Below are 23,322 nucleotides of genomic sequence, written 5' to 3'. Positions count from 1 at the left end.
AGCCCTAAATGGCCCATCTGAGAGACTGCCTTTCCTATTACGAATCTATCTAATTAATAAGAACTGTAGGGGAGGTCCTTTGAAGAGGGCCCTGCTGTCAGAAGATCATTCTCTCCTAGCCTATAGAATACATTCTCTTGGAAATTGTATTTGGCCCCTACTTTTTCTGTACATAAAAAAATCTGTAAAGATGCATGTTTTTCAGTAAACTTAAATTATGGGTTACTTCTAATATAAATTTTAATTTATGGATTTTAATATTTTGCATTTTGTTTTTTTAATCCTTGTTACTTGAATATTCATTTGAGTAGAAACTAAGGCTCCAAAGTATTAAATTAAATTAAAAAAAAATCCAACTTCTTAAGCTTGCACTTATATAACTCTCAGTGAGCCAGATAATAAAACCCAGCTGTTTTAACAGAGAAGAATTTCCTTGATTACTCTTCTCAAATGTGATTTGTAATTCCAAAAAACAAATCAATCTCATTAAAGCAACAACAACAGAACATTTTTTTTCTTTACTCTTACCGAGAACTCGTAGGAGATCTGAGGTAAGAAAATTTCCTTCTTTTTACTAGAGTGAAGAATTTGAAGTATCCAAACAGGAACATTTGTAGGTGATTAAATATTTTAGGAGATGAATACTCCTTGAAAGACCTTCCTTCCAGAAGTGGGATCAGCAACTACATGGAGGCTAAACCAGTGCCCAGTAGCTGTCCAGCAGATTTCCTCCAGGATATCCTTACGGGCTGACAAATCCCTCATAACAGGTTGATTTAGAAACTTTCTTCCACAGCAAAATCTCCAGGAAAAAAGACAAACAGGAATTCCCATCTTCTGAATGGCACAATCCTGTCCAGGTGAAAGTAGATGCCTTCAGATAACTAACCTAGCACTGGCTTATAAGGAAGAAAATAGTTGAGTGAGTGTGTGTGTGTGTGTAGTCTCATTATAAAATGGCTGCCACAATGAGTGGGGTTAGTTGCAAGACACCAAAAGACAGTTTGGTGAAGTGGCGCCCTGCCATTCTTTCTAACTGTGTCTGTTGCTGGATTGGTTTGATCCTGGATACTTACCGTCAGTCCCTATCTTATCTTGGCCCGCCCACCCCCCTTTTTTTTACGACAAATCACTGAGCTGCAGCTGCTCACCATTTTTATTTTCTAAAAACTCTAACAAACCGGCGGCTGTTGCTTTGCCTGGCAGCATTTAAAATTTTTGTTTAGAATCAAAATAATGTTTACCGCTGAGTGAGGGAGGGGTTAGGTGAGCACCAAGAGAGATGGCCGTGAGCATTGTGATGTGGATATCACACAACAGCTTATAAAGATAGAATCCCTGAAATTGTCATACTTGCTTGTGCCTGAACAGTTGTGTGGTTATGCCTCAGTAGGTCGGCTTCTTGTACTAAGACCTTTAGCAATCCTATATTGCCAGAGTTTAAGTTAGAAAATAAGTTGTCAACTACCAGATCTCATTTCACTGGCGTAGATGGCCTTCTGCACGCGGTCTTCCTGCTGTTACCTCCAAAGAAGGCAGTGCCTGCTGTTGCAGAGATTTTGTATCACTCCATACAGAGAGTCTGTAGAAGAAAATATCTCTCCCCAGTTTACACCACTTGAATCCAATATAGGTTTCTGACAGTAAGAGAAATTGTTGTCTGATTTTGGTTTTGCCTCTCACATTTTCATCACCCCATAAGAAAAGCATGAATTTAAAATTGCATTTTGCCTTTTCTGGCCCACTTGAGCTCTTGTCTTATTTTATCAAAAATTCCCAGACTTTGTTTAGATATAAGTAGTTGAGAATTTATTTAAAAATAACACTTCTGCCTCTCTGTTTGAACACTAATAAGGAAATTGGAAACTAATGGAAAGTATCTGACGCAGTGTAGAAGAATCTATCCTGCTGACATTATAAAATTAGTAAAGAGAGGTGCTGGGTAGTTGTGATCTAATCTCTCCCTGTAAGTCAGTATTTACTAAGACTTTTCTCCTCTTGGATAGTTGCCACAATGACGTTCTTTTCTCAGCAAGTTACAGTGGTTTGAATTGTTTTGTAACCAATATAAACCTCTCAGCTGATTCCTTGCAAGAGAAGACTGATGGGGGGGTCTAATTATAACAGACCTTAATTGATCTAGTTAGTTTAACAAGCCAAATGATTTTTAAAACTCAGTTTTACTGTACATGTTTGAAGTTACCCAGGTATTTTGACAAGCAATAAGAAAATATTTTTGGTTCCCTATTGTATTTGTATCTTGAAAGAATCTTGAAAGAAGCAACGTGCAATCATGTAAAATGTAGGTTAAAAGTTGCCATAGCAGCAGAGAAATAGATAAGTTTGGAATAATTGTCCAAAAATAGACCATTTAGCAATTGCATGCCTGTAAGAGAATATTGAAGCCTCACCATCATAGTTTAAAATTATTTTTTTAATTTTTATAAATATTTAAATAAATAATGTTGTATAAGAATCTATTGAAATATTTGTAAGATCAAATTGTGAAAACTATGAACTTTGAAATAGCTATAGTAGGTCATATTTTTTAAAAATAGAATGTCAGTTGCATTGTTTATGCAGATGTGTTTAATGCTTGTAATCAGATGCCCTGTACAAATTTTGGAATTTTGTTTCAGTTATTCTCTATGTACATCTGATACTGCCAGATGTTAGATTATCACCATTTGCCTTAGCATGAATAAGGAATGGTTCACACATCTATACCTTCTTATATCACTTGATTAACATTTCACAGCTCCTAGCTACATGTATAAATGGTTGCTATTAAAAGACACTAGTTTGACATTGTGTGATTATGAAAGTTCTGTTCCACAATAATCTACTGTATACCCAAAATTGTGGTTCATTGTCATTTGGAGGCCCAAATAGTCTTGCTGATGAGCAAGAGAACCTTGTATCAGTTCTGCTGATATATCAACTGCACAGTTACATCTGCAGAGAGATAGCTTTGCTTCAGTTATTTGTGCCCTAGTAAATACTTGTTTGAATCATTAATGTAATATATGATGTTGACTTTGAAAATGATTTGGAAAATTCAGCTGGTAAAAAGTCAGCAGTGAAATTGTTCACCAGTCAATATACTCATATTACAATGGTGCTTTATGATCTACCTTGGATTGCAGATCCAAGTCGAAGTGTCATTCCATAAGTCTCTTGAGGTCAAGTCTTTTGAGGATTATCTCCTTTTATATATTAAGCAAGTTGACAAATATTCATTGGTAGTTTTCAACTCATCTTGTTAATATATTGGCTAAATTCTCTGTGTTTTGTGTCAGAGAGAAAAAAAGGGAAAAGAAGACTCTGGGATAATCATAAGTGACCAACCTACAGTATGAAAAATGCGTGGAAGCTTACTCACTTTGTAAATATATGCTAAATCCCATACATCCAGATAGTCAAACTGACTTTCAACTTTTCTTTGGTTGCTAAGATGTTGCAGTTTATTTAATGAATTGTTCTGTTGTACAGATATGAGTTGTAAATATCCATCAATATGTTAAGTGTTATTTTTCTACTTTTTGGTTTTGTATTTAGTAATATAGATGGTTAAGAATGCTGATGTTTTATTTGTTCCCCTTTTTGCTTTTTACAAGGGTTAAATTACTTTTATATGAAAAGTTCTTTATTAATTTCAAGGTACAAAGTTAATGTTATTTTAGGGTAATTTTTTGTCTTACAAATTCTTTGGCAATTTATAGAATCATGTGGATAGAAGCCATTCAGGCCACTAGGTCAGCCCCTGTCAGTACATTTGTCACACTGCAGTTGAATTGTAAAGAAAATGCAAGCTGAAAAGTCCAAATTAATGGTATTATACACCTAAAAGCTAACACTAATCATACAAACACACACACACACACACACATTTATACAGTCCTTCATCTGAAATGCACAGAATTATGACTTCAGAAATGTGTGATCCTCACAAAAAACAAAAACTGAAGCATAACAAAAATTTAATTGTCTATTTAACACACATGCACACAGCCATATACAATGTATGGCCATATACACAGCCAGACAAGAAACGTTGACATAAATCTGAATTTTCTGTTCCAGGAGCTTAAGGCAATATAGTTTACTCCATTTTTCCTCAGAACAACAACCCTCAGAAGTGAGCTGAAAGTTACCCCTGGTCAAAGGAGGCTTCAACCTGTTTCTTTCTGGTCCTAGTCCAAGACCATCAACTTCTATCTATCATGTTCTACCTATGAAATCAATAGATGTTCTATTAATGCAACTTGACTAGACCATGGTTCATGCCAGCGTGAAGGGGGTTTTTTTGTCTCATGTTCATAGATTCAAGAAGAGAAATTTGTTTCATTTTTATCATAGGAACCTCTTCTGGGCTGAACTAGTGACTGTAGGTAGGATTTGGACAGTATAATATAGCTTCTTTGTATAGAAACATAGAAAACTTAGGAAAAAGTACAAGTCTACTTTTCTCCAAAAGTGCTGTTTTCTTCCCATACTTCACTGAAGAATCTTCAGTGTGTTATCATATAACACTGAGTGCTGTTATAGTTTGCTCCAAAAAAGTCACAAATCCATTTCTAACCATTATTTCATATTGGCATAGTGAATCTAGCTTCTTGTACTGTGTCTTGGCTATTTTTATGATTAGTTTTTAATTTCTTTCTATGCATTGCCCAAAGTACCTATCAAGAAAAAAAGGCAATAGATAACAGTGCCTAGAAAACAAAAGATACCTAAAATGGAACTTTTCCTTTATGATAGAAAAATTCCCAAGGAGTCTTGGGGAGAGATAGCACAAAATAAAAGAATAAGTAACAGTAGTTCTATACTGTTCAGACTTCAGGCAGATGAACTCATTAATTAACTGTAATACATGTTAATGTGGGTTTTTTTCCAAGCAGTGGATCAAAAAACTCCACAGTTCTTTTGAGAGTTGTTAGCAGTTGCTCAAAGATATGATCTGAAAAGCCAAACACATCTTTCTGAAATGTGGTTAATATATTATTCTATGATGCTACAATGTAGGGTAATATAGGTTGTACTCTGGAGTACTTCTTCAGTTCATGAATGATGATAGTGATGCCCAACAGGTATGCATGAAATGAGGGTGTGGGCAGAGAATAAGGAAGATGACCTTAACAGAGATAGGCCAGATCTGTTACCAAAGCAATGAGGAGAAAAACATGGCTTAGGTCCAAAACAATTAGAAAGTATGTGTTAAGTAGCTCAGACACCTCCCTAATTCACATGGGTGTAAGAAGGGGAGGAGACACAGAACAATCAGACTTGCAAGATTCTGTTATTATAGCCAATCTCAATAAAAGTCATCTTAGTCTTCCTGTGGAGTTGACTCTTGGCCTGGTCTATTTTGTGGGGCTGACTGTGTGGATCCTAAGAAATGTCCAGGCTTCTGAAATATGCAGTACTTTTGTAGCAAAAGTGCATGGATTCCTTGGACTGGTAAATTGTTTCATTGAAGATTAACAAGTTTCAAAACATTTGAATTGATTAATAATGTATGAATCTTGCACTTGAGGTTACTTTTCCTTTTATTACGTGATTTTCTTTATTATTTTAGATATGGACATAGTTATGAAATTTTTTGTGTTGCCTGCAATAATGCAAACACTGTGATAGCCTCAGCATGTAAGGTAAGAAAATATTTTTAAACAGTAGCATTGAAATTCACATCCAAAGTGCTAAATATGTGGCTGTTCAATGTGTTGGATGGTCTTAGGGACAACAGAAGAATCCTATAATGTTCCAGTAGTCCACCATTCTGCTTCCCCCGTGTCCAAATGTATTAAGAATCCCTCAAGTCTAAAAGCAGTGGCCCCTGGATGTTGATGCTCCCAGCAGTTAAGAAGGAGCAACCCTGGACAGTTGATTTCATTGTTGAGACATTCATTTTTTTAAAAAAGGTGAAGATGAGAGACCACAGCTGAGATACATTTTTTAAAAAATCATGATAAAAATGCTGCCTAGATAAAAAATATTTCATGGATGATTCCACATATTTTCTATCCGTGGTATACAGTGTATTCATTCATGGCAAAATGAAAAGATTTCCAAAAGCCAAGGCAGACCTGACAATTTTGATGCAAGTCGTATTCTGTCCCAGGATAGAAAGAGCAGAAATCACTTGTAGGATTTTGTTGTTGTTGTTGTTGTTGTTGTTGTTCATAGAATTACAATTAGTTCTTGATAAGGAGAGATTGTGCCATTAAAATGTGTATTATTCCAGTCTTAATACTGATGTTTCAAAATGTACCTTAGAAATTAATCAATTTGTTACAAGGGAAGGGGGGGGGAAACGGTTAATCAGACTATTGGGATGGAAAAACAAATGATATATCAGAAATATTTTTGTTTGCAGCACAGTACAAATGTAATAAACAAGCAAATAAAGAAATGTACCTGGACACTGCTAGGGAACGATGGGCCAGATGACACACTTATAGCAGAGTACTTCACAGACAAAATCATTTGCATCGGCTCAGAGTTAGAAGCCATCCTGAAAGAATCCTAAGAGGTGCCAGGGGTAATGTCTAATCGCATTATCTGGGAAGAGTCTGAATCTGTTGAACCTGAAGAAGTGGAGATCTTTTGGGAGATGAGCAGTGCCACTATGTGTAGAGAGTAAGGAAGATGACCTTGACAAAGATATACAGAAACCATTACCTAGGCAAAAGGGACTGAAACATTTTTTAAGTCCAGACCAATGAGATAACATTTGGAAGCGACTCAGGCACTTCTCTAATTCCCTGAAGTATAAGAAAGGGGAAGGAGGTACAGCACAATCAGATTTGCAAGATTGTTGTTATAGCCAGTCTCAAAAGTAGTTTTAGCCTTCCTGTGGAATTGATTTCCTGGCCTGGTCTACCTAGTGGAGCTAACACTATGAGTTCTAGTCACATCCCACCTTGTTGGACTCCCAGGAAGAGAACACTGCATCGTTGTAAGTCTTCATCATGGGAGGAGGAAATGCCTTGTTGTTGCCTACTCCTAGTTGTATTGGACAACTGTTGCCCAGTTTCATAATTCCACTTACTGACAGTTAATTGAGAAGGTGGTGGCCAGGTACAAAGGGCTCTGGAAGGAAGATATTATCTGGACCCTTTCGATTTAGGTTTCAGGCATGGGTGTGAGACAGAAATTGCATTGGTTGCTCTCATTGATGACCTATGATGAAGCTTAGAGAGGGGGAATGCACCCCTACTAATCCCACTAAATCTTTCAGCAACCTTTGATACCATTAACCACAGTATTCTTCTGGACCACCTGTGAGATTTATAAATTAGGAACATTGTTCTTTCATCTTTCTGATATGGCTTTTCCAGTCAGTGTGCCTGACAGAAGAAAAATTGAGTCCTTAGGCAGTCCAAGATGAAAAACTTCAGGGCTTGTCCCTCTCTCTCACCTTATGTAACATCTACATAAAGCCACTTAAGTTGGTGTCCGTATCTTCAATATGCATCTCTAACCCAGGTCCTATGGGAGAGGTGATAGAAGTCCCTGGAGGCTGCTAATGTCTGGGTGGGGAAAAGCAGGTCAAGACTCATCCCTTGCATGGAGTGGCTGTGGATTCCAAAACTGACTCTGTAGCAATGGCAGCTTTAGCTCTGGATGGGGTGGTGCTCCCCTGGAAAGAACTGATACACAGCCTGAGGATGCTTCTGGACTTTCAACTCCTGTGGGAACAGGTGGTGGAAGCTGTAGTTAGGAGGTTCTTCATGAAGCTTTAGCTATGCACCAGTGCAACCATTTCTAGAGTAGAAGGTACTAGCTATGCCCTTGTAATGTGTAATGTGCTCTGTGTGTGATTGCCTGTGAAAGCCACCCAGAACCAAATGTAGTGGCCTGCATGTTAACTGGGGCAGCCCACTATTGCCACGTAACACCAATATTGCAGAAGCTGCTCTGGTTGCCAGTTTGTTTCCAGGTGCACTTCAAGGCAACCTCCAAGATTGCGCATTCCAAATAGACTCTGCCCCCCTGCCCCAGATACTTGCTGAGAGTTCCCACTCCTCATGAGGTACAAGAAGAGAGGATTGGGGGTTGAGCTTTCTTTGTAAGAACTCCCCTCCTGTAGATGTAAGAACCCCACTCTCATTTTTTTAACATTCAGGAAGCTTTTAGAAACAAACGCCTTTTCAATGTGTTTTTGAGGACAGGGATGAGAGTGGGTAGAAATACTTGAGTATGTGATGAATGTCTGCTGTTTGATGATACACAATACTTTGATTTTATGTTTGTATATAAGTGCCATTTTTTTTCCTGATCCCTATATTATTGGGTACTTACCTGTTCTTGCTTGTAAACCACTTAGAGTCAAATGATTGAAGAGGCATAAAACAGTCATAACAATAAACAAACAAAACCCTAAAGTGTAGGCAAGATTCTTGCCAAGAGAATGTTTTTTAATCAGAAGAAAATGGGTTGTCTGTTTTCCTACCCCTTTAGCCATTACACTAACCTTCCACAACCTCATGCCCAACAGGTTGTTGGTCTGTAACGCCTGTTAGCCCCAGCTTGGTGCATTCCTTCTGTTATGCACCAGTTATGATTAAACACACTTGAAGAGCTCCAGTTCTGGTGTGGCCTCAGGTCCTTTTTCAAGTTTGTGTCTGCTTGTTTTCAGTACTGCCTTTTTCCCTTTTACAGGCTTCTAAAAAAGAATATGCAGCCATTATTTTGTGGAGCACCACAACTTGGAAACAATTGCAGAGCTTACCTTTCCACAATCTGACAGTCACGCAGATTTCTTTTTCCCCAAATGATAAATTCTTGCTAGCAGTTTCAAGAGATAGGAATTGGTCGCTTTGGAAATCTAATCGTATCAATCCAACGGAATCAGGTAAGATTGTGATTGAAAATTGATGGAAACTGTTTTAAGAACAGGGTTCTAAAACAACTTTTTAAAGAATATATTTTAGTTCCTTCCTAAGATTGTATTTCTTTTTTGTGAATGACGTTTCTAAGAAATTGAGGACGGGGACATACAAAATGTTGAAGGGTTCTTTTAATTTGACAGAGGCTTCAAAGTAGTTCTGTCCTTCCATTTCTAAAAGTGAAACAGTTGCATTGCTTTGCTTTGAGGTCTCATCCAACAGTTCCAATATCTGGAAAAGCCTTCTGTGCAGTGTAGTGGTTGCTCTAATACATCCCCATATCTGTTTTTTTTTTTTTTTTAGTGCTTTCTCTCATTGATATTAATGCATGGGAAAATAAATATATCAGCTCTAGGCTAATGTGCTTTTTTAAAGCAGAAATATTAATTTGAATTCTGCAAATCCAATGCCTTCCTTAATATGTGGTAGTTGGAATCAGCATCAGAAATTAGGTTTCATGCAAAAGTATGCTGAATCCAGCGAAGGTTGAGAGTTGTTTTGTTTTAACACACCATATTTGCCTGTCAAAAAAGGAGTAATCATGTGGGAGTGGATGAGGTTTTTATGAAAATCTCTGACCATATGACCTGACATCCACTCTGCACTGGGAATTAAGTGGAGGAAAGGCAATGGCTTGCAGTGAGGAAGAAATTGCAAGAGTGAGGGGGAAATTTACAAGCAGTGAGCATCCAGCTGAAAGCGGGGGGGGGGGGGCATGATTGTTATCTCAGTCTAGTTGCATTGGGAGAAAGAGTGCCCGAAGCATCTTACAGCTTGCTAGTGTTTTGCAAGTAATTTAAAAGAAGCTGAGTTAAGGCAAGGAAACATTCTTTTTTTTCCCTTGATGTTGATGAATGAGAGTGGCTGTCTCATTCGAACAGTCCGTCTCAGGTACCTGATGGACCCTATTGGGTTCCAGAAGGAGCCTGGGGTTGTTCCTGGGGCTCTGGTACAGGCTTTAGTCACCACTTGAAATGAGAGGGTGACTTTTTCCCCTGAAGGCTATGGAGGTCTAGGTAGGGGAGAATAGACTTCAGCTCAACCCTGGCAAGACTGAGCGGCTGTGGGTTTTAGGACCCCCCAGCTCTTGAGATTTTCCATCTTAACTCTCCCTGGAGATGTACTTCCTCAGTCAGAGCTCATGTGTAATTTAGGACTCCTCCTGGACTTACAGCTCCTGTTTGAAGAGCAGCTTGTAGCTGGGGTGGGTGGGGGTGGGCTTTGTACAGGTTTGTCTTGTGCACCAGTTGCACCCATTCTTGGACTGGGAGGCCTTGCTCATGCTGACTCCCGGCTTAGTCACCTCTTGTTTGAATTAATGTTACGCACTCTGCATCGGGCTGCCTTGAAGACCATTTGGAAGCTGCAGCTGGTCCAAAATGGGCAGTTTTTGTCTCTCTTGATATGCTTATATAAAAACTGCTCCCCAAGCTGCACTAGGTCCCAGTAAGCTTCTGGGCCCAATTCAGGGTCACTACCTATAAAGCCCTACAAGGCATTGGACAGGCTATTTGCAGGACTCATTGTTTTTGCCCACCCCACCAATTCTAGCAGGGAGGGTATGCTCTGGGTCCTTTTCATCAAATATAGTAATGCCATCTTGTTGGACCCTGGAGTCATGCCTTCTCTGTGGCTGTACCTGCCCTGTGGAACACCATCTCCTGGAGAGCTGGATGGCTCCAACCCTGTTAAGCCTTTTATAAGGCCATGAAGACTTGGCTGTTCCTCCAGGCATTTGGGCCATGATGTTAGGTGAGCTCTGTTGATCATTTCCCTCTTTTTTATGTGGGGGACTGTTGTTTTAACCAGGGTGTCATATGTTATATACTGTTCTGGTGGTTTTAATTTTTGTACGCCACCCAGAGTCACTGTTGTGAAATGGGCAGATCCATGGATAATTTATTTAAATAAATAAATGAAACGAAGCCCAGTTTTTTTATATTTCAAATGAAATTGTTTTATTTTATAAAGCTGTAAGGTTCTGTCATTGTTTTATTAGATATAGAGATTAAAAATTACTAAAAGTAAACGGTATATTTATCACACAAATTTTATTATTGATTAATTTGATTTGTATTCTGCCTTTCTTCAAGGCAGTGTATAAAGTGTTCCCTCCTTCTATTTTTCCCCAAAGCAACCACCTTGTGAGGTAGGTTGGTTTGAGAGAGTGAGTGGCTCAAAGTTATCCAGTGAACTTCTGTGGCTAATGGGTCTCCCTGTTGCTTCACCTCTAAGCTATTTTAGGGAGTCATCAGCATCACAGGATTTGAACATTTCTGCCTTAAAATGTTGCATTTTACAGCTCTGGCTGTAATTTGACTATTAAGTGACACCACTGGAAACTTAGAGTATTTTTATGTTAATGATGTCCTTATGATGATAAGCGATTGCTAAACGTAATGACAACTTTATTGACCCCATTAGTGACACAGCTGCCACTTCATTGATGGAAAGATGGTATCTGATACTTGTTAATGTACATACATAATGAATCACTTGATTTCTGAGTAGAATGTCTATGAAAGAGTTGGCTTCCAGAAATATAACACTGTAACGTTGACTGCTTTGAAGGCAAGACAGAAATTGAAGATAAATGTGCTGAAAGAACTGAATATATTGCATGGGGTTTGGCAGAATTTAATGATGCTCATTAATCTGTAGACTGCGATCTATAGATCTATACAAAGATGTGTAGATTTTGTCTTGTTTTGAGACAAGTACAGATGAGGACAATCAGAGCAAGAATGCAAAGCAATAAGAACCCACTGGAAATAAAACAGAATGCAAAGCCTGGCTAAGCCTGGCTGCCAAGCTCAAAGGAATAGGGAAGCATAAAACAGCATCTCTAGTCTGAAAGCAGGGCCAAAGTTGGTATAAAGGTCAAAAGCCAGAGGCCAAGAGTGATCAAGAATATGGCTGTATCAGAGACTGATAGAAGAATGCTGTTTCCAGCACTGGTTGTTCTGAGCTTCTGAGACCACACGGATGCATCCACTTCCGGCCAGTAGGCTCCCGAGTAGGAGACCCTCCTCTAATATGTGGAATAAAGTCCTTACTCAAAAAGATGTGAAAGTATGGGGGAAAAGTCCTTACTTGAGAAGAGACCCCCCCAAAAAAGTGTGTGTGAGAGAGAGAGATTGCAAATGTTTGCTTTCTCTAGGCTTGAAGTGGCTTTGGCCTCTTTCCAACCAAGGAGAGGGAACTTCTAGCTCTTGGTGGTCTGAGCCCAAACATTTCTTGCCTTAGTTTTTGAGCTTTGCCTGGCATGTCTCATAGTATATCCTTATCTTCTCACAGGGGTTCTTTAGAGGAGATATGAGAACAATCTGAACTGAATATATCAGCAGTGCCCAGATGGGAGTAAATATTTCTGCTAGCAAGATCTATTTTCCTAGGCTGCATAATCTTAAAGTACTTCTGATCCAAGTGCATCAACACCTGGGAGCCTCTACATCATTGCAAAGGGAGGTGCCTTGCCATCTGAAGCACAGGAGGAGATGGGAGGGCACCCCAACTTTAGATTTCTGATAACCTCTCATTATTTTTGATGCAGTGTGATTTTCTGGAAAGTTGTCTGTTTGCTGCAATAAGAAAGGATATTGTCTTTGATCTGTCATTACAGAACCAGCCTTCAGCCTCTTTGCTTATACAGAGAAGAACATTGCTGTGCACAGTCGTATCATTTGGACTTGTGACTGGACCCCAGATAGCAATTATTTTATTACTGGAAGCAGAGACAAAAAGGTAAGGCATTTCAAAGGCTGCCTTTTGGTTGTTTTTTCTCTAGTTTTGCTTTAGGATTCCCATGATGTACTTCATGTAAACATGTAAGAATAGCTGAGAGTGAACAACCTGGAATGTTTTTTACTTTCTCCTAACCCGATTTCCCCAGGAATCCTCAAAAGCATTTTTACAAGGCAAAATGGGTAATATGTAAGTCAGTGTTTGGTCTGTAAATAGTTTAAAATCTTATAGATACAGCTGTTGCCTTTGAACATGTTTCAGATTATAGTATTATTTGGTTTTAAAGAAGACACTCCAATTTTAAATATACTGTAAATGAAGTAACTATAGTCAGACAAATCTCTTTCTTGCATTCTGTGACTTCTTCCTTTATGTCCATTGGCTATCTTTCATTCCATTTAACTATTTGAACAATTACTCACAGTGTAGTCATGTTAAGCTGTAACAATTCTACCAGTGTGGGCAAGGAGATACCAGGGATGGACAACCTTTTGATTGCTCTGGCCCATACCTAATTTTTTTGAAAGATCTAAGGGTTAGGGTTGGCTGGGATTTCTTTTCTTTTCTTTTTAGGGAGTGACTGGTTTTTCTTTGATTTTTAATTGGTTATTAAGGTTATTTTAGGGCTTATGCTGACAAACAGCAAATTACTGCTCCATTGAATTTGCTTGCAGTCAGAAAAAGCTTCATACTCCCACAAAAATGGGTGAATGTCCTCCTTGTCTGATATTCTTGCCCACAAAAACGTATGCCACAGTATCTTTGGTTGACTTTCTTGATACCACTGGACAGTGTTAACCAAAACTGTTAATGCAGTATGTTCTTCTTTCTAAGTGATGGTTCAGATACAGAGGGGTTGGCAAATTTTGGCTTAGCATGCTAACAGGCTGTTAATTGTAGTTGCTGTTGATTCCCCTTTCTTCATTTCCTCTGCAAAAAATTGAGGTAGGGTAGGGCATTTGCTTTCATGCTAGTCTTTTGAGAAAAACGCAAGCCGTGTTAGAGGTTTAGCAGAAAGGTAGTGAAAAGTTTCTCTGGGTGGATGAAAAGGAACTCTGCTTGAAGCAGGCAAGTGGATTTATGAAATTCAGCATTATATGGCTAAATAGAAAGGCATTCGTTCAGTATTTCTCACGTATGATGTTTTTATATAGCCTGTTGATGTATATGAATTATTAGTTTATTATAACTGCTCTCAGTGTTGCTGTTTATATGGAATTATACCCTGTTTATCTTAAGAGCCAGGGTGAATAACAGCATTGAACTGCATATACAGTTTTATGTGCTTTGGAGAGCTCACCATCAGTGTGTATTCAGCTGAATTGGAATGGGGTAGGTGTGAAAAATAGGATTTTAAGATTCTGGGCTCACGAAACCCCTCTTTCTTTTGGGGAGGACAGTTAATCTCTTTCAACTTCCTTTATGATAGTGGTATACATATAAGCTTTGCAATGTTCCATTTTCAATGTGACTGACTTTTGTACTAATCAGGTCATGATCTGGGGTAAATGTTTAGCAGAGGAGACTAAAGATAAGGACTTGGGCCCAATCCAGGCTTGTTCACCAGTCTTGGATGTTGGCGATTCAGTCACTGCAATTGGTGCTAGTCATACACTTGCTTCTGATGGGAGGTATGTACTACTTGTATTCTTGGATAAGTCATTTGTTTACACATTGAGTAAGAGTATTCCATATTGGCCAGCTTCCTAAAATCAAGCCAGAAATCTCCAATGTGCACTGTGCTTTAGAGTTGTTTTTATTTACTGTGCTTTCTCAGGTCATAATGGTCAAATGGCATATGATTTGTTGTATCCTTAGGCCCTATAGGAGGAGAAGGGGGCTATCCTAAGTTGGGAGGGGGGAAGCCTTATGCCATTTAGGTGTAATGTTACATATATGAAGATGAGGCCATCATGATTATAACTTTATGCAAATATTTATGTACCTCTTTAGAGTTTGGGGATTTTTTTCCTCTTTAAAAATAATCCATAAATAGATGCAGACCTTTCTTTAGAGCAGGATAGATAACAGTCATGTTTCCCTCAATTTAATTTCATGAGGCCTTTGATCTAATGATAAAAACCCTTTGGAGACAAATCCAAACCTCTGTAACAGCTCTGGGTCCCTCTCTTGACAACCAACTGCTGGGAAGTGATAAAAGAGGGTAACACAGAAAGATCGGGGGGAAAAGGAGAATGTCTGAAAATTGGCACCACCCATTCCCCCCCCCCATTATCCCTGAGGTGATATAGACTTTGACAGAAAAAGATTGCCCACACCTGTCTTAATGTGACCAGTTAATGATTTGATTAACTATATAATAACTTCTATATCCCGTCTATCCCGCTGCCATTTATCTAGGTTAAGGTTAAACAAAATACCATTTTCAGCGAGGGGGGGTTCTCATAGGTGCTGCTAAACTACATCTCCTTCAGTGTTTATTAAAAATAATGCATGATCTAAGATGATATCATATTTGGCAAGCAATACATTGGAAATGGGCTGAGGGAAGACTGAACATAATAATGAGACATAACACATTTTGTTGTTTGCGTTACGCCAAGGAAAAACAGATTGACAGTGGTCATCTTTCTTATACTGCTCCTAGCCATTCCTGTTTCTCCTAGTTTGCAGCTTCTCAGGGAATGCTTTCCCTAACTATATATTCATATAAAAATGTGCATCTTAGCAAAGTTTATCTGTGTTTAATCAGGTATACCCACAGGCTTTGCTATAGGACATACAGTACATACTATGAATTGATAGACTTTGCAAAGTATGGCAATGAAGGTGTATGTGTGGAATGCACTGTATATTCCTAAGAATCCAGTTCAGCTCTGTGTAGGACTTGAAAACTCATTAACTCAAGAATAGATAACTTGTTGCCTGTGGATACCAATGTGCCAGTGGATGCCTTCCTTGACCCCCATCAGGCTCCCTGCTGTCCCTGATACAAAGAGCTCCAACACAATCTTTTTTTCCCAAGCATGTCTCAAATTGGATAGATATTCACAGAGAATAGACATTGTGAATGACTGCAGCCAGAGCTTTGCTTGAAAGGTGCTCCCCTGCACAGAAAAAGATAAAGATCAGCTGAGGACATTTGAGGAGACCAGAGCGTTGGTGGAAAACAAGTTTGCCTTTTGGTAAATGGTTTTGTTCTCTGGCTCGCTATAGCAGCTGTTAGTGAATGTGTCGGCCAACTCTGCCATAGTCACAGAGTTCCGATGGGGCAAAGTTGACTACCACAAAGAAGCAGAAGTTTCTTGGGTAGTATCTCTTATCCCTCATAGTTTGTGATGCTTTCTTGAGTAGAAATGGTGATTAAAATGTGGGACATCTTCCAAAACTTAAGTATACATGACAGAGGAAAATACTTGCTTTAACACCTGACACACCTATTTCTTTTCTGTAGCTTCATAATTGCAATTGGGACAGAATGTGGGAAGATTCATTTGTACAAATGGAAGCCAGGTGATAAAAGGGTTCCACTTTCTGACTGGTGCAAGTGTGCTGAGACAGATAACAGGTGAGCTCATATATTTGTCTTATGTTTATAAGCAGAATAAGCAGACCTTATCGGTTTCCTGGATATCTTGTTATTAGATTAGAACAGGGAGACACCCTGAAGCTTTCTGGAGGTTTGGAATTGCAGTTACCACAATCTCTTGGACTGCCCATGTTGACTGAGAGTGGTCCAGAATATTTGGAAGGCATCAGATTGCTTATTCTTCAGTGATAAATTAATGTATGTTCAAAAAATGCAAATATTTAACATGTAGTTAAATAATTCTATAATGAATACTGATTCAATTAAAATTATCAACGCCTGTGATAGTTTATCCCTGAAAATTCTGCTAATGCCTCTCTGTCAGTATATTCCTTGCTGCTAGATGAATTAAACTGACCAATATCCATAATGTCCTTCTTGTTGTTGTTCAGTCATTAAGTCGTGTCCCACTCTTCATGACCCCATGGACCATATCGTGCCAGGCCTTCCTGTCCTTCACTGCCTCCCTGAGTTTGCTCAGTTTCATGCTCATTGCTTCAGTGATGCTATCTAACCATCTCACCCTCTGCTGTCCCCTTCTCCTTTTGCCTTCAATCTTTCCCAGCATCAGGGTCTTTTCCAAAGAGTCCTCTCTTCGCATTAGGTGGCCAGAGTATCTGAGCTTGAGCTTCATTATCAATTCTTCCAATGAGCAATCAGGGTTGATTTCCTTTAAGATTGACTGGTTTGACCTCCTAGCAGTCCAGGGGACTCTTAAGAGTCTTCTCCAGCACCACAGTTCAAAGGCATGAATTCTTCAGTGCTCAGCCTTCTTTATGGTCCAGCTCTCACAGCCATACATTACTACTGGAAAAACCATAGCTTTGATTATGCAGATCTTTGTCGGCAAGGTGATGTCTCTGCTTTTTAATATGCTACCTAGGTTTGCCATAGCTTTCCTCCCAAGGAGCAAGCGTCTTTTAATTTCATTGCTGCAATCTCCGTCTGTGGTGATCTTGGAGCCTGAATAAATGAAGTCTGTTACTGCTTCCATTTCTACCCCTTCTGTTTGCCAGGAATTAATGGGTCCAGATGCCACGATCTTAGTTTTTTTAATGTTGAGTTTTAAGCCAGCTTTTGCACTCTCCCCTTTCACCCTCATCAAGAGGCTCTTTAGTTCTTCTTCACTTTCTGCCATTAGGGTGGTATCGTCTGCTTATCTGAGGTTGTTGATGTTTCTCCCTGCAATCTTAATTGCAACTTGTGATTCTTCCAGCCTGGCCTTTCTCATGATGTACTCTGTATATAAGTTAAATAAGCAGGGTGACAGTATACAGCCTTGTTGTACTCCTTTCCCTATTTTGAACCAATCGGTTGTTGCATGACTGGTTCTAACTGTTGCTTCTGGGCCCGCATACAGATTTCTCAGAAGACAGGTAAGGTGGTCTGGTACGCCCATCTCTTTAAGAATTTGCCACAATTTGTTGTGATCCACACAATCAAAGGCTTTTACATAGTCAGTGAAGCAGAAGTAGATGTTTTTCTGGAACTCTCGTGCTTTCTCCATGATCCAGCGAATGTTGGCAATTTGATCTCTAGTTCCTCTGCCTCTTTGAAACCCAGCTTGTGCATCCAGTAGTTCTCAGTTCACATACTGCTGAAGCCTAGCTTGTAGGATTTTGAGCATAACCTTGCTAGTATGTGAAATGAGTGCAATTGTGCGATAGTTTGAGCATTCTTTGGCATTGCCCTTCTTTGGAATCGGAATGTAAACTTTTCCAATCTCGTGGCCACTGTTGCGTTTTCCAAACTTGCTGGCGTATTGAGTACAGCACTTTAACAGCATCATCTTTTAGTATTTTAAATAACTCAGCTGGAATACTGTCATCTCCATTAGCTTTGTTGTTAGTAATGCTTCCTTAGGCCCACTTGACTTCGCTCTCTAGGATGTCCGGCTCAAGGTCAATGATCACACCAGCATGGACATCAGGGACCTTAAGATCTTTTTTGTATAGTTCTTCTGTGTATTCTTGCCACCTCTTCTTAATCTCTTCTGCTTCTGTTAGGTCCCTGCCTTTTTTGTCCTTTATCATGCCCATCTTTGCATTAAACGTTCCTTTGATATCTCCAATTTTCTTGAAGAGATCTCTAGTCTTCCCCATTCTATTGTTTTCCTCGATTTCTTTGCATTGTTCATTTAAGAAGGCCTTCTTATCTCTCCTTGCTATTCTCTGGAAATCTGCATTCAGTCGGTTATATCTTTCCCTTTCACCCTTGCTTTTCGCATTCCTTCTTTCCACAGCTATTTGTAAAGCCTCAGGAGACAGCCATTTTGCTTTCTTGCATTTCTTTTTCTTTGGGATGATTTTAGTTGCTGCCTCCTGTACAATGTTATGGACCTCCATCCATAGTTCTTCAGGCACCCTGTCTACCAGTTCTAATCCCCTAAATCTATTCATCACCTTCACTGTGTACTGTACTCACAAGGAATATGATCTAAGTCATACCTGAGTGGTCTAGTGGTTTTCCCTACGTTCTTCAATTTAAGCCTAAATTTTGCAGTAAGAAGCTCATGATCTGAGCCACAATCAGCTGCTGGTCTTGTTTTTGCTGTCTGTGTAGAGCTTCTCCATCTTTGGCTGCAAAGTATATAATCAATCTGGTTTCGGTATTGGCCTTCTGGTGATGTCTATGTGTAGAGTCGTCTCTTGTGTTGTTGGAAAAGAGTGTTTGCTATGACCAGCTTGTTCTCTTGACAGAACTCTATTAGCCTTTGCCCTGCTTCATTTTGTACCCCAAGACCAAACTTGCCTATTATTCCGATTATTCCTTGACTTCCTACTTTAGCATTCCAATCCCCTATGATGAAAAGGACATCTTTTTTTGGTGCTAGTTCGAAAAGGTGTTGTAGGTCTTCATAGAACTGGTCAACTTCAGCTTCTTCGGCATCAGTGGTTGGGGCATAGACTTGGATTAATATGATGTTGAATGATTTGCCTTGGATTCGCACTGAGATCATTCTGTCATTTTTGAGGTTGTACCCCATTACTGCCTTTCCCACTCTCTTATTGACTACGAGTGCTACTCCATTTCTTCTAAGGGTTTCTTGCCCACAGTAGTAGATATAACGGTCACCTGAATTAAATTCACCCATTCCCGTCCATTTTAATTCGCTGATTCCCAAGATGTCAATGTTCAATCTTGTCATCTCATGTTTGACCACATCCAACTTGCCTTGGTTCATAGATCTTACATTCCAGGTTCCTATACAATATTGTTCTTTACAACGTTGGACCTTCTTTTCGTTTCCAGATACATCCACAGCTGAACGTCCTTTCGGCTTTGGCCCAACCGCTTCACTCTTTCTGGAATTACTTGGAATTGCCCTCCACTCTTCCCCAGTAGCATATTGGACACCTTCTGACCTGAGGGGCTCATCTTCTGGCGTCATATCTTTTAGCTTTTTGACATTGTCCATGTGGTTTTCTTGGCAAGAATACTGGAGTGGGTAGCTATTTCCTTCTCCAATGGACCACATTTTATCAGAACTCTCTGTCATGACCTGTCCATCTTGAGTGGCCTTGCACAGCATAGTTCATGGCTTCATTGAGTTACGCAAGCCCCTTCGCCACGACAAGGCAGTGATCCATGAAGGGGTTAATGTCCTTAATGCCATGTAATTGATAAACAGAGCATCTACTGGATTATTATTTTGTACAGACAAAGATTGCAAATATTGTGTTTGCACAAAATGAATTCTCCACTCACTTCAGCCCTTGTGTGCCCTCCCAGAGCCTCTCTGAAAGATTGGGGTCCCTGAGAAGGCTTGGAGGAAGAATAAGGAGTTGAAGCAGGTGTAGGAAATTAGGAAAAATAATGGATTGAGGTGACTTGTGTTAAGCAAGCTGAAGTTGGATATAGTCTTCCTTATCTCCTCTTCCAAGTCAGCATTGTCCTGTTTGTTCTTCCTTTCCCTCCCTGTTCTCAGATCTCTTCAGGTGCACTTGGACCTCAGGCGGAGAGGGCCAATAGCAGAATCTGTAGGGATGTAAGTCCCGACAACCAGCTGAATTAATTCATGTTGAGTCTCTGTATGGCTGTTCTTGGCCCTTTTCCAGTTGTATTTCAAGGAGCATTTCTTTGAAGGGCTTATCAAGCTCACCTAGAATCCCTTGCCTTTCTCTCTGGTCTTTTTTCTATTTATATTTCTCTTACATTTTTTAAAAAGGTGATCATATTCAGAGGTAATATTGTTAATACTGTAAAAGTTTAATTTTGGTCAGGTTTGGATCACTTAAATGTTAGCCCCATGGTAATACTGAATTGGGTGTGATAATGTGATTAAGGCAAAGTTGATCAGAATTATACAGTAATGTGGCACAGCTTTGTAATGATTGTAATCTCTGAATTGCACACCCACTTTATGTTATATGCACTTGCAACTATAGCTGATTCTTGGGAATCCATCTGTGCAACTTCAGATGCCTATATATTTATCAGGAGTAAGGAGAGGCAGCTTGAGTACTGCAGCATGGGAAAGAGACATTCTGTGGCACAAAGGAAAAGTTTTCTTTCTTTTTCTAACAAACTGGCTATTATCACAGATTCCTACACAGCAGGTTGAAGACTGCAGCAGCAGATGACCTCCGTTTTCCCTGGTGTGCACCTCAGCCCTGGAAAAGGGCAAAGAGAGAATTAATAATTCTTGTTCTTTATATAGCACTGTAGGGAATTCAAAGTGCCTCATGTTAACGTTATCTTATTGTAATCCTTTCAGCCATCCTGTAAAATAGGTCAGTATTCTTTCCATATGATTCTTGTATTACAGATGGGGGCAGAGAGAGAAGGAGAACAAGAGACCGGTTTTAGATTGCCCAGCAGAAGGATGGCAGATATGAAGTCTTAACTGGATCTGTGGGCTTCTTGAATTGTAGCCCATTCTCTTAGCTAACTTCACTATTCTGCACCAAATACAGAAAATTCCCTTATATGCTGGTATTATATATTCATAATTTTTTTCATCTAGGCTTTTTTGGAGCCTTACCCTTATTTGAATTAGTAATCTGAATTTCTCTTCAGATTCTTGAAACTTCAAATTAAAAATAGATCTAGATTTAGTTCGGCTCTCATGCTGATTTTAAGTTATGTGCCTTTTGAGCTCTGGGTTGTAACTTGAGCTGTATAGCAGGACTGTAAAAGCCTGATGAGACTTTAAATGTTTGAATTTCTCAGTATGCCATTAACTTTTTCATTCATTTAAGTAGGCCCAAATGGCTTACTTGGTGTACCAGGAACATCTGTTCCTCTTGTTCTTCCATCAAGTTGTTTTCCTAGTTTCACGTACATACCATATCATACTGAGTCCATTTGGACATCTCCAAGAAGAACAGCAGTATAAAATAACAATCATCATAATAATTGTTATAAAAATGCAATAATAAATGCTCCGTACTGTAATAGCTAGGTTATACAGAGTTCGGTTGAATCCTCTGCATAAATACCAAGTCTAATTTACTGAATAGGCGCTGCACTGTGTAACAGTGCAAAGTTATAGGTTTTTAATTCTAGCTACCTAATTCTGGGATACATTTAGCTACTCTGGACAAGACTGAATGAAATCTAATACTTACTTTTAACTGTTTTGTTTGTTTGTTTGTTTGTTTTGAGGGAGATCATGTGTGTGCCTCAAACATATGGGGAATTTCAGAATGAAATTGTTGGTTACATCTTTTCATACAGCTTTCTGGTTGCCGTCATTTTTATTGTCCAACTTTGTCTCATGATCTTTTGCCCATTGGGAGAACCCCTAGAAGGTTGTGGTGTGTAGATCCCCTCCAGATTTTGATCCTTATTTGTAGTGGCATTTGGATGAGTTGCATGGGAACAGCTTGCCTTCAGGACTCAATCAGAAGCTATGTTTCAAAAATACATTTATAAGCAGTGGTTTGAGAGCAAGGTAAAATCTACAGGCTGCCAAAGTAGACCTAATCACAAACTATGATAAATGAAAACCATGGGGGAAAGGAGAAGGTAACCTGTGAAGGAGCAGAGGAAGGGCACACAAGCCTGCAAGAGAACTTCTGACCGTGGTTTAGCCTTACATTTGAATCGAGCACTCACATCAAGCCGCTTATAGTCTGACTCTTCTTTTGGAACTTTCCAGTATGATTCTTAGCTTCCCGGGTAGCAGTATCATTCTTAATATTGATGCTTAACCTGAAATTGGAGTGAAAATAAGTAGATTGCTGCTTGAATTATTAATGGGATGAAGTGAAGAAATGTCACTTGCACTGATAATAGCCCTGGCATCTTTAATACCTACAGGCAGTGACAAGTTTAGTTTTTCCATTCTGGCGGCGCTGCAAAGGAACACTCTAATTAGATAAATGCTGATGTTTTGAATTGACAAAGTCCAGCTGAGTTTGACATTTTGTGATTATGAGAGATGAGCTGAGTTTCCTTCCACTAATAGCTTCTGTCTTTGTTGCAGCCAAAGCCATTGCCTTGCTGTCAAACGACTGCAGTGGAGAAAGCGTGTGGGCAGAGCGGGACAGGACACAGCAGAGAGCAGCAAGTGGCTGCAGCTGGTGAGCTGCGGGGCAGATCACTGTGTCAAGATCTTCAATATCAATCGGGACAGCCTTTAAATGGTGACTTTGGGGCAGAAATACTCTACTTGTTGACATCCCTGAGTACCAGCCATTTCCTAAACGGATTTATTTAAATGAAGCAAAAATTGGACTTCTGGCTCTGAGAGCTATGCAGTCTGATACAAGTATAAACTAAACTTATATATTAAAGCAGTTTGAGAAATAACATATGGGCATAACTGTTCTGTACAGACAAGCTTTCATTGTATGCTTACCGTGGCTATTCCTCATAGAAGGTCCCTATGAGCTGAATGCACTGTAATCCTCACACACCTAGAACAGATATCAAATGGGGAGAAGAGCACACACTGGGAGAAAGAGAATGCTGTTTCTTGCTTCCTTCTCATGTGCATTTCAGCCTAAAGGTGCAGGATGGTTATTTTTTTGCTGCCCATGAAGCAGGTTCATAATGGAGTGCAGGGACTCCATTTTGAAGTCCATTTTTATGACTTCTGGAATGGGTGAGGGTTGGCTGTGGTAGAGACCATTGTTTTCGGAGTGTGCGGGCTAGGGAAGTTTTAGGAGGGATGGTTAGTTTTGGGCATGG

The 23,322-nt window shown here is 39.4% G+C and overlaps 1 protein-coding gene across 2 annotated transcripts in view; it reads left to right on the top strand.

Annotated features, from left to right (window-relative positions):
* Positions 1–22,941, top strand: part of ELP2 (elongator acetyltransferase complex subunit 2) — a 54,091-nt gene extending 31,150 nt beyond the window's left edge. For both annotated transcript variants that reach the window (XM_088131605.1, XM_088131606.1), the window contains 6 exons: positions 5,579–5,651; positions 8,665–8,857; positions 12,514–12,635; positions 14,127–14,266; positions 16,051–16,164; positions 22,616–22,941. In XM_088131605.1, coding sequence (XP_087987731.1) covers positions 5,579–5,651; positions 8,665–8,857; positions 12,514–12,635; positions 14,127–14,266; positions 16,051–16,164; positions 22,616–22,772 — 799 coding nt within the window. In that variant the 3' untranslated portion in view covers positions 22,773–22,941. The remainder of the gene's footprint in view (positions 1–5,578; positions 5,652–8,664; positions 8,858–12,513; positions 12,636–14,126; positions 14,267–16,050; positions 16,165–22,615) is intronic.
* Positions 22,942–23,322: the final 381 nt, after the last annotated feature.

This window comes from Python bivittatus, unplaced genomic scaffold (assembly GCF_059951505.1).
Source record: "Python bivittatus isolate LINGU-HERP-01145 unplaced genomic scaffold, Pbiv_v1 ctg000960_np1212, whole genome shotgun sequence".
In the NCBI taxonomy this organism is placed as follows: Eukaryota; Metazoa; Chordata; class Lepidosauria; order Squamata; family Pythonidae; genus Python; species Python bivittatus.
Note: the sequence above shows the minus strand (reverse complement) of the source record. Positions and strands in the feature narration are given on the sequence as shown.